Source organism: Blennius ocellaris (assembly GCF_963422515.1).
Source record: "Blennius ocellaris genome assembly, chromosome: 5".
In the NCBI taxonomy this organism is placed as follows: domain Eukaryota; kingdom Metazoa; phylum Chordata; class Actinopteri; order Blenniiformes; family Blenniidae; genus Blennius; species Blennius ocellaris.
Window position 1 is genome coordinate 17,099,036 of NC_137654.1, and position 14,106 is coordinate 17,113,141.

At 38.6% G+C, this 14,106-nt stretch overlaps 1 protein-coding gene across 1 annotated transcript; it reads right to left on the reverse strand.

The window, feature by feature from the left end:
* Positions 1–401: 401 nt before the first annotated feature.
* LOC308130627 (N-acetyltransferase family 8 member 3) lies at positions 402–1,729 on the reverse strand (the record flags this gene model as incomplete). Its single annotated transcript, XM_080497040.1, has 2 exons — positions 402–1,153; positions 1,711–1,729. 2 exons carry the CDS (start codon positions 1,727–1,729, stop codon positions 402–404), a joined length of 771 nt encoding a protein of 256 aa, XP_080353166.1.
* Positions 1,730–14,106: the final 12,377 nt, after the last annotated feature.

The window sequence follows — 14,106 nt, forward strand, 5'->3', positions numbered from 1 at the left end:
ATATGTATAATGTCCAATCATACTTTTAACAAAGTATCACATTGAGATTTATCTTTTTGCAAATTACTTAATGACCATTCACAGAAGCTGAATCATTTTCTCATTGTTCTCCACCTTTCAGAGTAATGGATTGTCATGGGTGCAGGTGTATACATAATACATCAAGGGTAGAAGAAATACACGAAAACTTGGACCATTAATGCTAGTTTTTGGAAAGGAAAAAAAGAAAGAAAAAAACATGAAGTTTATTGAATTTACTATGATTGCGAGACATTACCGGATATCACATGACATAAGAGTTTTGGCATCAAATGAGATAGAACGTATAACATAACTGAGATATTTAGAATGTGCCGTATAATCTTCTGAGGTTGTATCTGGTACTAAAAGTCCATTTCTGTTTAAATTAGCTTCTCCATTCGCATCACATTTATTCTGGCTAATCTGGAGAACCAGCGATTAGTGTGGGTGTTGCAGTGGGTTGCAGTCTGAACAAAGCCAGACTTCTGGTACAAGGAAATGGCTCCCGTCTGCGGCGAGCTCACGTCCAGGACGAGCCGTGCAAAGCCTCGCTCTTTGCAGAAATCCGAGGCCTTCCGTGTCAACTCTGAACCAAGGCTTTTGCGGCGCCACGGGAACACCACAACCAGATGAGACACCTCGCCATAGCTTCCGTCTCCAGCGTCTTCCCCAAAGTCGGAGCCTCCTTCGATTACTCCCCCGTTCCAGTCGTCAAACCTCTCGGCTTCTTCCTCCACCCTCTTTCCCGTCACCGCCACCATCCCCACCACCTGCGATTGGCCATTGACTTCCGCCTCTGCCACCCAGAAACCGTTATCTGGGTTTTCCAGGTAGCCAGCTTGAATGTCGGCCATGTCTGTGCTGAGCCGTCTCATCATGTAGCCCTCGTAGATGTCATAGCAGCAGTAGTAAATAAGGCCAGCCCAGGCGCAGCCAAACAGCAGACCTTGGAAGTAGGAGCTTCCTCCCAGCACGTAACCAGCCATGGAAATGCTCAGGGCAATGCCAACGTGGTCTGGGTGGCTCATGGCCTTAAAGAAAGCTGGGTATACGTTTTCAAGTATCCCATCACGGAACAGTGACAGGACAGCACGTTGATCTGAAGGTCGGTATTCTCGGATGGAGAATTGAACTGCAGGTTGGAGAGAGGGAGAGAAAGACATGGATGTGGGGGAGGGTAGAGAGCACAGTGAGACTAATCTGCCTGTTGTTGCAATCAGAAATTCCTGCTGGATTTCACAATAGGCTCAATATGCTCATGTAACATGTTGAGAAAAGAATAATAATCAATGTACCGCTCACTGATTCTGACCTTTTGTCACTATAACTGGATTCTATTCCACATAAATTTAAAACCTCGCATTTGCATATGCAACCTGAGGTGAAAATCACAATTAAAGTTATTAGGCCATCATTACTTTAAGATATCCGGAGCAAGACATCGTGGGATGCAATGCAATTAGACCCAAAATGCGGTAATGCTAAAAACCAAAGCCAGGTGAAACCCCGAGGCAGCAACAACTGAAGACTTTTGCTTCAGTGAATTGGGTTATATGTCATCTAGGCATGTTAGTAGTGCCATTCATTTACACCCCAGCTGCCTTATTAGAACGTTTGCTCTTAATCAACAAAACAACTTAAAAACAAAACAAAACAAAAGCAGGTATGAAATGAGGAGCGTCAACTTACGGTTGTTTTTCTGGGCCATGCCGACTCTTTCCCCCTCGTCTTTCACTCCGTCTGAAGCACTTAAAGCTGCTGTTCCCTCTGGATGTAAGCTTCAGATTGTGATAATCAGCCATTCACAAAAGGGACTGAAATTAGAATGAGCATGCCCACCTTTCAGAACTCCTCCCCACTTCCCTCTTTCTGCACACACGCAACACAACGCAGACCTTAAATGACTTGTTGAGGTAAACTTTGACTGAAATGAGGTCTTGAGGAAACATGCTTCAAGTTTAGCTGAAGTTCACCGCAGTGCTGTTTTGATTATAAAACAGAGTTGTTGTTGTTGTTTTTTTTACTTAATTAGCTTAGTCAACAGAGTAAAGACCTCTATCATTGGATTTCTCAGTGAGGATGAGCACAGATCCTGAATATATTACAAGAACACTGAGATGAATGTGAATTCAGCGCACGTTCAAGCACCTCGTAGATATTTCTAAGAATAAAATGTACTTATTAACCTTTTTTTTTTTTTTGAGGGGTGGAGCGCTTTAGTCGGGACTGGTAGAATTCTCTCAGGAATCCATCATGGATCTTCAGTCCATTTCTCCCAAGAAATATAAGACGAGGGTAAAAATGTATATTGTCCAGCCCCTTGACATAAAAAAAAGTGTCCGATGGCTCTGGCGACAGTGTCTTGTGCAATAACCCGGTGGCCCTCTGACATGATTAGATTTCCTGGGCAGGAGAAGGCCCTTTACACCTGTTTAAATCAATAGCACAGCCTCATGAATTTGTGAGTGCTGGAAGGACGGCCGGCTCTGGAACTTCCTCAAGCCATTGCACATCCAGCATGTGCAATATGGGTGCTAATGAAGCCTCTCATAACCATTACATTCACATGTCCATTTTTCTTCTTTGCTTAATACAGTAGGATTTGTAATAATAATAATAAGAAGAAGAAGAAGAAACCAACCAATAACAAGAGTTGTGTAGATCATACTAGTTTGTTCTCAAGCTAAACATGCTTTGTTGCTGCAGTGATGGCTTTCAACTAAAGCTTATTGTATCATCTGAATTAATTTCTGTACCACCCATATTAATTTCAATTACAAAAAACCTTCCGTATAGCATTATCTTGTTTAGTGTCTACAGAGAATAACCACTACATCAGCATGTGGCTCAATTAAAACACGTCCGAAAAATGTGCTTTCATTAAGTAATTAATTGTTTTACCACTTTTCTTTTACGTCCGACAGAGCCCCAGATTATTCCTGCTATCACACTCCTCCTGAAGCTCTCTGATTACAGCTGGTGAAATTCTTCAAAAAGTGGATTCTGATTAACACACACAGTTCAAAACCTTCAAAAAATACATTGCATGTCTGGATAAATATGTGAAGAGCGATTCTATGCACATCTTTGTTGTACAGATTCAGATCATGCAAAAAAAACAAAAACAAACTCAATCATTATCAGTTACCTGTAGCAAATACATTATGCAGCCTTTTGTCAGTTTGTCATTTTCAGTGCTGAAGTGAAGAGGGTGTACAACCTCCAAACAGCTACAATAATAAAAACTAACTGTTGTAGCTAGTTGCTCCTTTTCCAGTTTTCTTTCATGCCAACTGTTATCAAGGTTAGCCTGAATATAGAAAAAAGAAAGGTTATCCAACTGCTGAATATACAGAAGTGCATTTGGAATGTAAACTGGCCACATTCTGTAGCTCAGAGGCACACAGTGCAAGGACTGACTTTAAATTTTGTTTTTTGTTTTTTTTCTCTCCAAAAGTTACTTGTAATCTTTATCACACAATGTCAACAATACAGTCTGATTTCAGAGTTTAATAATGAGCTTTTAGGTGTGGTTAGTAAACGTGTTTGACTCTGGGCCTGCTGACAGACGTGTGCATGCGAGTGTGTTTGCTCCAGGGTGTAACCTGCCTGTGTCCATACTCAGCCGAGATCAGCTCTAGCCCCTTCACTTGTTGGAAAGACCTCCAAGCACAGACAAATAATGGCAGTGAGTGACCACGCCACCAAAAACTCATTTGTTGATTGGGCCAACGCCACCAACTGGTGATAGCCATGGTGTTGGGAGTGACTCAACGGTAATTTGTTTATGGCAATTCATCAGTAATCTGAAATAGTGGTCAGAAATACCTCAATGATCACAGGAATGACGGGTTCGTCTTTTCATGCATTACATTTTGCCAACATGGCTGTAGACCTGTGAACACAAACTGCAGGGAGGTAAAAAAGCTGATCTGACTCACCAGACAGTGGAGTCATTCTCTAGTGCTGTAATTCCCAACATGTCGGCTGCAACTCATAGATGGTCTCTGAAGGTACTGAAGGCAAGTTGTGAGAGATAAATTACAGTAAGATCATAAAAAGCTTTCAATATTCAATTTTGTAAGAGTTTAGAAATACTGAAAATTCTGTACAGATCCAGATCAACAAGTTGAAAATGACAATGCTGTTTTGGTTTGACATATATTTCAAATCACAAGGTACGTTGATGTCCTGAAACTACACCTTGTGTATGTGTGGGAAACAGACTTCCACTCACCAAAGTGGTTTAAAGTAGGTTTTAAATGAAAGATATCATTGTCAACAGCAGAACCAAAGGCAAAGGATTACTTTTTCTCAGGTGACAGTTAATACATCGATATCATTCAATGAAAAGGTTTTTGGCTTCACAACTGAAGCCTACTGCTCTCCTTTGTCATTGATGGTTGAACATAATAAATCAAATGAATCACTATAATAATTTCTTCATTTTATAGAAATGTGGATTGTTGACAATGTTGTCATTTATCAAAATCAACAAAGACAATAGTTGGAAGAGTTCTACTACTATCAGGGCTTTGCAGAGGATCAGAGAAGATCACAGCTGCTCTCTGGCCTCCTTTAACCCACTTGTTTTCTGAGCAGAGCCAAAAACAGTCACAAAAAAAAAGAATGAAACATGTCCTGGATATAAACTGTTTCACAGGCTACCCTTGGGCAGGCTGTCCAGTTGTGCAAGAAGAAGAACATCCAGACTAAGAGACAATTTTGTCCCAAAAGCCGTCACTTTTTGTTAGTTCACTGGATAAATGTGCAAGATGTGCAATTTCTCAGGATTTTAGGACCATTCTCAACTGCATTACATTTGTTAACTTCCACTTCTTTGTTGAACTACATTGCACTTAAAAAAAATTAATTATCAAGACTGTGGACAAGCACATACTAGCAAATATTTTGGTGTTCAACAAAAAAAATTTAACAAATTAATTGCTCGCTGGTGGGAAAACTTCATGTCATCACCACTGTCAATTCATTGTTGTTGTTGTCATGTTTTTTCCAGGATCACGATTGGCTAGCACAGCTATACGCTTCTTGTTACACTGCTGCCTACAGCTTTGGCATGCTCATATTAGCTCCTCACAAGGTGTTTTTTGTGTAAATCAAATTATTTTGAAAACATTCTGGTGTGACACTGACATTTTTTTGAATGGTTGACAACACTGCACCTGTTCAACAGTCACTACTTTAATGTTACTGTTTGCTCAGTGCTGTACCCTACAGGGAGGCAGAGGTACTGATTGTCCGTTGGCTTGCTTTTTCAATGCACTTTTGTGTCCCGATCATTGCAGCATAAAGATTCCCCCCTAGTTTTGCCTTCTTTTGGAAAAGAAACTGTAATTGGTCAAACACCTCTTCTTTGTTGAATTATTGTTAATTCAATCCAAACACAAATGAACATGATTCACCGAGTCGACGAATTAGCCCGAAAAACCGATCAAGTAGAGGTGGCTTGCTTGCACGTCTTGTGAATACAGATTGAACAACTACAACAAAAGGCTTTTCAGCTGAACTACATTACGGCTCTGACTTATCCCCGGCTCTCCGGGGACGGCTGGGTCAGAGAGGGAAGCTGCAGCAGCAGCCGCCTGAAACTAAACTCCATCTATCACACTTAAAAAGCTGCCCACCTCCACCTAGCCACCAATATGCCAGGAGATGTTGGGGGGGGGGGGGGGGGGGGGGGGGGGGGGGGGGGATTAGAGAGGGATTTTGCAGCGAGATAAAGCTGTGAATAACCAGTGGCTTGTTTTTCATTAGGAGAGGCTGATTTTATTTAAGGTTAATTACTGACTTGGGGGCATGGCTCAAAAGAATACAAGCCCCAGCATTGGTTGTGGGCTATATTAACACACCTGATTTGTCTCAGACAAGGCACATTTCAAAGCGTCTTTAACAAACCCTGATGCAAGAAAGCATGAGGTGCATCGAGGACAAAATGAATTAATGTAAAAAGAAAACTCAAGAAGCTCAATATTTCATTTCTCTTAATGTGAAAGAGAATACCGACACAAACAGGCACTTCTATATGATTATATGACCTTGTGAGCACAAGGATTTGCCATCCAGGAATTACCTGGAAACTATCAAAAGAGATCAAGGTGAAAGCAAAATATTTGAATTTAACGGAGTATTTCCATTATTCTGGCTTTTTTAAGTCACGGTTTTTGAAAACTCTGCACCGATAAGCTTCTGCAAGAGAGAATTAACAATGCATTTATGCATTTAGATGAGCTACAGGAAGTTAATCACAGAAATGTACAGTCAGGCTTTTTTTATTTAAAACATATTGTGTAGCTTGGCTTCATTTAACCTCACATAGTTCACCTTCCAGGCTTTAGTTCAGCTTGCACCTCTTAACTGATTGTGAGATTCTCCACAGAACATTCAGTGGAAGTTTCAACCATTAATCCATTTTAATGTCATCTTTATTCACATGTTCTTTCCTTTCCAAAACTTAAAACTTGTCTTTTTCATTTCTCCTCCATTTTCTTATGCTAATCCTGGAGAATCTGATGGCATGTCTTGTTTGAATGTGGGCCTGATTTCTTTCTAAAAGAGATGTAGAATTTGCTATCGGCACTTTCAGTTATTTATTCTTCCATTATCAGGTGGTACTCAGTGTTCATCTGAAGGTAAACAGCTTCTTGTTCAATGGAGGGATTTAAAAAAAAAAAAAATTATTCTGCCAAACGGTGTCCCAAAATTGGATTAGAAGCAGAGTATTCAAGTGTAAAACGTTGCTCTGAATCAAATAATTTTATCTGATATAACATATTACAACTGTGGATCTCACAATGTGCTGCACATAAAAGCATGGCTCTTTTTGTCTTTTGACAAGGTGAAAGCACTATTTGAGAATGCAAATTGAACTCTGGAACTGAAAGTCGAAACAAGAAAAAAATAGATATATTCATCATTCATTCAGGGTTTTTTTGGGGGTTTTTTTTTAAAGGAAGATTATTAATTGTGGCTGTTTGGATGAAGTTTCACTAATAAGGCAACACTTTTAAAAGTAAACAAAACTAAATAAGACATGAACACTCCTGCTCCTCATCATCACCACCGTACAGTGAAGTCTCTCTCCCTGACCTCTGCTCCAGTCAATTTTAACAGCCTATCTCCACTGATGGCTGGAATAACAATTAGTCAGCGAGGCGCAGGAGCGACCGCAGCCTCATGCTGTCGGACCGACCGGACCTGAGAGGTTATTGGTTATCATTATTTTCATGTACAGAAATTAAATTGAGTTCATACCTGGAGAAAAAGTTGTTTTTGCTGCCTGAATTTATTTATTTATTTATTTTACACCCTAATAAAAACTGTGAACGGCACATCTTGACATATTCTGAGCTGACCTGCTCCTAATCGGAACTTCTATAATAGCATTTAGTGAAGTGAGTGACAGCAGAAAGCCCAGCAATAAACAATTCATGTGGCTAGTGCCACATGGGTTCTAATCTTTACGATATAGGGAAAATAAGAAGAGAAGCTATTAGAAAAACACCTCCAACTGGAACGATTAAAAAACTTTTTGAAATGTATTTTTTAATTTCAATTTGTTTTGCTGCATTGTCCAAACAGTTTCTGTGCCAACTTTCCATTACACGCTTCAACTTCTAAAGCCTAATGATTAAATTGTTTTAACCTTATTTTACAGTGGACACCACTGTCCCGTATTTGGCTCCAGCCATCGTCCCATCAACTCTGAGCCGTCTCCCTGTCCCACCTGAAGAAAAACATTCCCACAGCGTAATGATGCCGCCACCATGTCTCACAGTGAGGATGGTGTGTTCAGGGTGGGTCGCCGTGCTAGTTTTCTGCCACACATGGTGCAATGCATTTAGGCCAAAATGTTATAAAAAAAAATAAATAAAAATTAGAGCAATGTCCTCCACATATTTGCAAACAAGATTTCTTCTGGCTTTGTTTCAACAATGGCTTTCTTCTTGCCACTCTTCCATAAAGGCCTGATTTAATCGAGTTGTGGCAAAATGTGGAAAGGTTCAAAGTTTAAGATTAATTTTGCAAGCCAATTTGTATTTATACTTTATATGTAATAGTATAGTAATAACAGTTACTCTAAAGTACTCTAAAACATGCACCGAAAATAACACACTCATCGTCACCTTGCATCAATGATGTCTGTCTTATTGATGGACTTTGACCAGCCCTCAGGATAAAAAAGATTAGTTTGTTTTACATGTTTCCCATAAATGTTATGAAGCTGGAGGAGAGTTCACTTTCTCAAAAATCAATGAAAAATGCAGCTTTTTATATTTGTCATCTTAGTGCTTTATAATTGTTGGAACAATCTGCATTCACACAAAGTGAACAAAGAAAATCTAGGTTGTCTTCTTTCAAAGACTTTGAAAATATTACTTTAAAAAAACACACACACACCGAGGGAGATGAGCTTGGTGCAAACAAATGAGGTTAACAGCCACTTCCCACCCCAGCAGTGAGAACTGATTGTATGAAAACAGATTTTAATTTTTTTTGCCAAACGTGTTGCAGTTTCAAATTAGCCCATGTGTTTCTCAGTAGGAACATGATGTTCATGTTCTTCACAGCACTTCCAACTTCTGATTCTACAACTGAAAAAACATAACTTCATTCATCAAAGAAGTTGTTTCCCTTTTCCCCGAACATGCAAAAAAAAATGTGTCAGAATATCAATTAGTTTACAACTTGCACATGCCATTTTCAGTCCTGTTCTCAGGCACATTCAACATAGACAAACTGAAAAATCACAGACAGACGTATCAGCACATTGAGGTGCTTTCCTATACCTTTAATCTTATGCAATGTCACATGATGTCTTATTGTCTACCTCATATTAGGCTACTTAATATTTGGATGCTTCAGGTTGGGCACAGCCACAATAGGTACAGAGTAAAACTATCATTACAGTATTTAACTTTTTAACAACTGAATATATTTTAAGTGTGATGGAGAAAAATGAGCATTATTGAATAAGATTTAGAGTAAAACCATGTGACAGCCGCAGACGACATATAAAGACCTCTAACCAGCACAAGGAGAGATTTGGTTTTTGCTACCTTGTAAGTAATTATTGTCAGGTTGTGTGTATTGTATTGTGCAAACTGAGGAGTTACCAAGAACTGAACTAAACTCAACTGGGGAAGGTCATTTCTAATGTCTAATCCATGTATTTAGCATGCTCTCAACTATACTTGGATTCAAAATGAATGTAATATATTACAGAAAGTGTTTTGATTGATTGTGGTAGAACATTATTCCAAGTTGGATAATTTTGTTGGATACAAGTAAAATAAACAAAATAAGGTTTTAATAAAAGGTCATACAGTTCAAGTTGATGGAAAAGGCTCATAGGTTTGAGTAAAACAGAATAATAGAATCAGGAACAAAATTAAATTAAAACGATTATCATCCATATGTTTTGGACCTCGACTCGCATAACTTCAGTCACTCAATAATAAAGAAATTACAAAAACCAAAATGCAAACTTTGCTTTAGGCAATACAAAAGTCAAAGATTCACAGAATGATAACAGTTTGCAAAATTTAAAGTGCACCACTGCTACTAAACTATTGTTTCAACGATGTCATTTCACATCTGGAATAAATCTTGTGCCAGGAAGTGAATATGAATTGTTTAAATCTAAATGTGAATCATTCATTTTGATCCTGAATTGATCCGTCTGAATGATAGCTTTTGAAAGTGAGTCTGTTGGTTTGAATGTGTATCACCTCCGACACAATTACTTTTGGGAAACAACACACTCAGTGGTGTACTGGCCAGCTTGCATACCAGGACAAATCCCCACAAATTGACTTCTTAGCAATCAGGTTTGGTTATCAAACTTAAAATTTTAGACAAGTCAGTTGACTTGAATTTTTGAGCTTTGCCAACATTTTTTTTTCTCCGACTGTCACATATACTTGATCATGTGGGATTGTTTGTTGTTTCTCAGTGAAGCTGCTGTCATGTTGGTTGTAAATAAAACTACATCGACAATTGAATTAAACAATGCAATTCCAGCACAGCAGGCATGAGGAAACATTGAAAAACACTCAAACGCCTCGAGGGAGAGGCATACTTTAACACATGAGACAATTACCTATGAGCAGAGGCATCAGTGTAAACACCTGCATGGCAGTGTCGATAGAAATTAGCTCAGGAGCTACTAATACAAACAGATAACTATACAAGTGAAAACACAAGAGATCAAGAAGTAGAGCAAACTGAAAATGTGAGAATCCAGCATGCAGAAACTAATAAGTTACACTTCTAACAACGACCAACAAGCAGCCTCACTCAGAACACAATCACCGTAAAGAAAAACCAACAACAACATGCCAGCAGTAAAAGACAGCCAAAGCAACACAACAGCAGACACATGTCTCCAGATACTACTTAGTTGACGGCAGTCACTTAAAATTCAGCTTCGGGCCTGACACCACACATTAACCAGCTCCGGAAGTCAAGCGAATGCACCACGCAAATGATTTGTGATTTCATTATTAAGCAGCACAAGATGAAACTGTCAGATCAAGCAGCATCAAGCAACTCCTTCATCAGGGACAATGAGCGGCAATAGTCAAATATCTGCACCACACACAATGACACACAGTGTGACTGCTGCTACAGAGGAGTGAATAAGCCAATCAGTGCAGAGTACTCAGCAAGTGGCAGGTGAACTGGGCCCAAAATTAAAGGTGTGTTCATGAACACTTTGGAAATGGCAAAGTTCCAGTTTATATACAGATGCAAAGCTCAGAACGTCTTTTGGCAAATAATTCATTAATCATCATGTCGCACACTGCAAGGGATGTTCAAAGTCCCACTCGAGGCCAAAATATAGTTATATGGTAATTATCCTCCGTGCAACGGCAGAAAGAGAATGAATAAACATGTAACAAACAGAGGACGATTTTATTTTTAACTGATTGTTGCAGTTAATTCTGGAGAATCCATGGACATTATGTACTGATTGGACCAATTGGAAACTCAGAGCAGTGCATGAGGATTTCATCATCATCAGCTTGTTAGTGTTTATGAAAAAAAGTAAAGAATTCAGGCCGTTCCAGCACAGGGAGAAATTACAATGATTTTGTTTGGGTGTAATGTGTCTAAAATCATTATCATTTGTACCATTATCTATAAATACAATAATATAAGATTTCACAAAAAGATGCTTGTTTATGAAAATGGGGAGTCAAAATATTTGCACCTCATGTAAACTTTAGATCAGTTGTACACAATTTTATAGACATGGATGATTTAAAAAAAAAACTCTGAGACTTAGGTTTCTGGATAAATAAAGCTGTTGACTGTGCAAGCTCCAAAGTTTTTTGGCTTTAGTATATTTTTGTAAACATTTTTTAAGAGGGGTTGTTGATTAAAAAACAACAACAAACTAATAATAATAATAATTCAAACATTCCAAGGTTCAGTGTTGGTATAAAATATCATACAGACATGGTTTACATTACACATAGGCTACATATGATGAATTAGTCATATAGCCACTATAAAGAACACTGCTATAATTCAATGGCGATGTGTAATGACAGCTCTTATGGTGCTCTTGAAAAAGCTTGCAGATGAGACTCTGAAATTGCACTTCTTTTTTAATATGCTTTCACACATCCAGGAGTGGGTCCAAGCCCCATATCCATATGGAAATTGATGTTTTAAGAGCATTTCTACCAATTTATGGCAAGTGCAGATGAGGCTGCTTCTTGTTTGCCCAGTTCGACAAGGATTATTTAACTGAATCGAGGGAATGTGAGTCTGAGGTTATCTGACCAAAATATTGCGCTTGCTCAATCAATTTTTACCATGCTTCTTTAATTTTATGCATGTGGGGGCATGTCACACACAGGAGGGCAAAAGAGTCATCCTGAAAGTTTACTCACATTCAAACGAGGGAGTGTAAGCAATAATCAAAATGATAAAACTGAGCACATGCACGACTGCACATGACTTCCCATTTACGAATCACAATGACCTTAGGAATGTGTACCCGTCTCTCAAGCCGAGTAATCCAACCTGCCACACTTCCACAATTAATCAGAAATAGCCATCGCAAAGCGCTCGTGAATGCTGGCGTACACGTCGCTCTGTGAGCGGGATGGCAGTTGACAGAAGGAAAGAAAGAAAAGGACTGATAGCTGCTGTGTTTATTAAAGATGTCAGTACAAAGGCAGGGGACCATTTCTGGAATTAAACAGTCATCAGAAATATATGCCAGAGGCACAGCTGCAGTCTGTGTAATGTCAGACTATAAATAATGGTTCAATAATAAGTCACAGAAATCATGATTTAAGCGGGAAGCAGCACAGTGATGCAGTGTTTCAGTCTGATTGATAATATGCCTGTGAGTGTGGAGATTGCATGTTGTACCTATGGTGTCTTGTGTGTCTTTTAGTCAGCGCATTCATTTCACTGCTGGGAGTGATCTCTGTATCTTCCTGACATCCAGAGGGTACAAACAAATCCCTCATTCTTTTTGATTTTAAAATGAATGATACACATCCAATGTAAACGTAAACGTACTATTTTTCTGATAAATAAATTAAATGGTGACTCAACTATTTTTTTTAGGACGTAAACAAACAACCCTGGTGGTGGGTGGGATTGGGCCAAGACCCTGCACAGCTTGCCTGGATACAGCAGTTATGGATGATGAAGCTATTTGAATCAGTCTATATAATTCACAGTTGTAATAGCTTTGTTAAAATATAGACTGTGTCCATAGTTTTAAAAAAAAACAGCAGATAATTTATTAATTTGAAATATATATCACTTTATAGGAACAGTGGATACAACTCTACGAACAAAGTTTGAAATGTGCCTGTTAGGGGAGTCACTGTGACCGTCAGTCACGCTTTTCCCCACCTCATCTCATCTGTGCATTAATTTACACATAAGATCACTTATCACTGTCTTTCCTGTGGGGATCTTTTTCCTGATAAATGATTCGCCTGATAAATATTGCCACGTACAATAACATCCTCCTGCAATCATTGTAAGAGAGTGTCTTATAGTCTCCTCCGTTTTAAGTCACAGCAAAGATTTTGAGTGGGATGCTGCAGAGGCCGGAAAACCTCTTCCATAATTAGTTAATTTGTTCATGATGGTAATTTATTTTGCTTCGTTACTTATTTTGAGAATATGTTTGGTCAAAGTAGACCCCTAGAAATACCACATTCTTTATAATTAATTGTCTGTCTAATAACCAGTTCAGAAAATCAGAGATTAGTGACAATAGCCTCAGGCAAAGACACTCGTCGGCTCATTGTTGCATGTTCCTGTTTATCTTGCTGGAGTATCCCCAAATGTTTGTAATACAAGGTCGCATTTTTAAAGGTGCAGTACGTAGAATTTTAGCAATGCTGCTTCTGAGCACCAGGAGGCAGGAATGAGTGTAATCTGCAGTATGATTTGTTCAGTTTTTTTGAATTCATGTCAGAGTTTTGGGAGTTAGTAATTACGAAGAGTTCCAGCTTGTATTTGGTTTACCATGTCTATTTTCATACGCCAAACAACCAACACGAAGACATCAATGAAATGACATTATGACAGCTGCTATTTTTAAATAGGTTATTTACAAAAGAATATGTTTGTACATACTTCATATTGCATACACACATATGTGAAAGCTGATCTATAGAGACTCATTGAGGATTGAACCGGACACACACAAAACAACACTCTGTATTCATTTTGCACATTTACCTTAATGAATATGAACTATCAGGCATGGGGTGGGGTTAATGTTAATGAATTAATATTCAATGTTTAACGTGATTTAAACCATCTGAATTTATTCACATTATTTATGATTGCTTTAATGCCTTTAAAAAATTGGCACAAATTGGCTCAGCCTCGAGCAGAGACTTTGCTCTAACATAAAATTGAGTTTGTGTCCTAGCTCTTATTAATATAAATGTCTTGATGTTTTCTCTTTCTTGTTTTTTTATCACAGCTTTGACTTAGTGACAGCCACATTCCAATGTATTGGCTGTAAAGCTCTGATAGTATCAGATATAGTTCATTCCTTCATATTGTGTTTGTAGG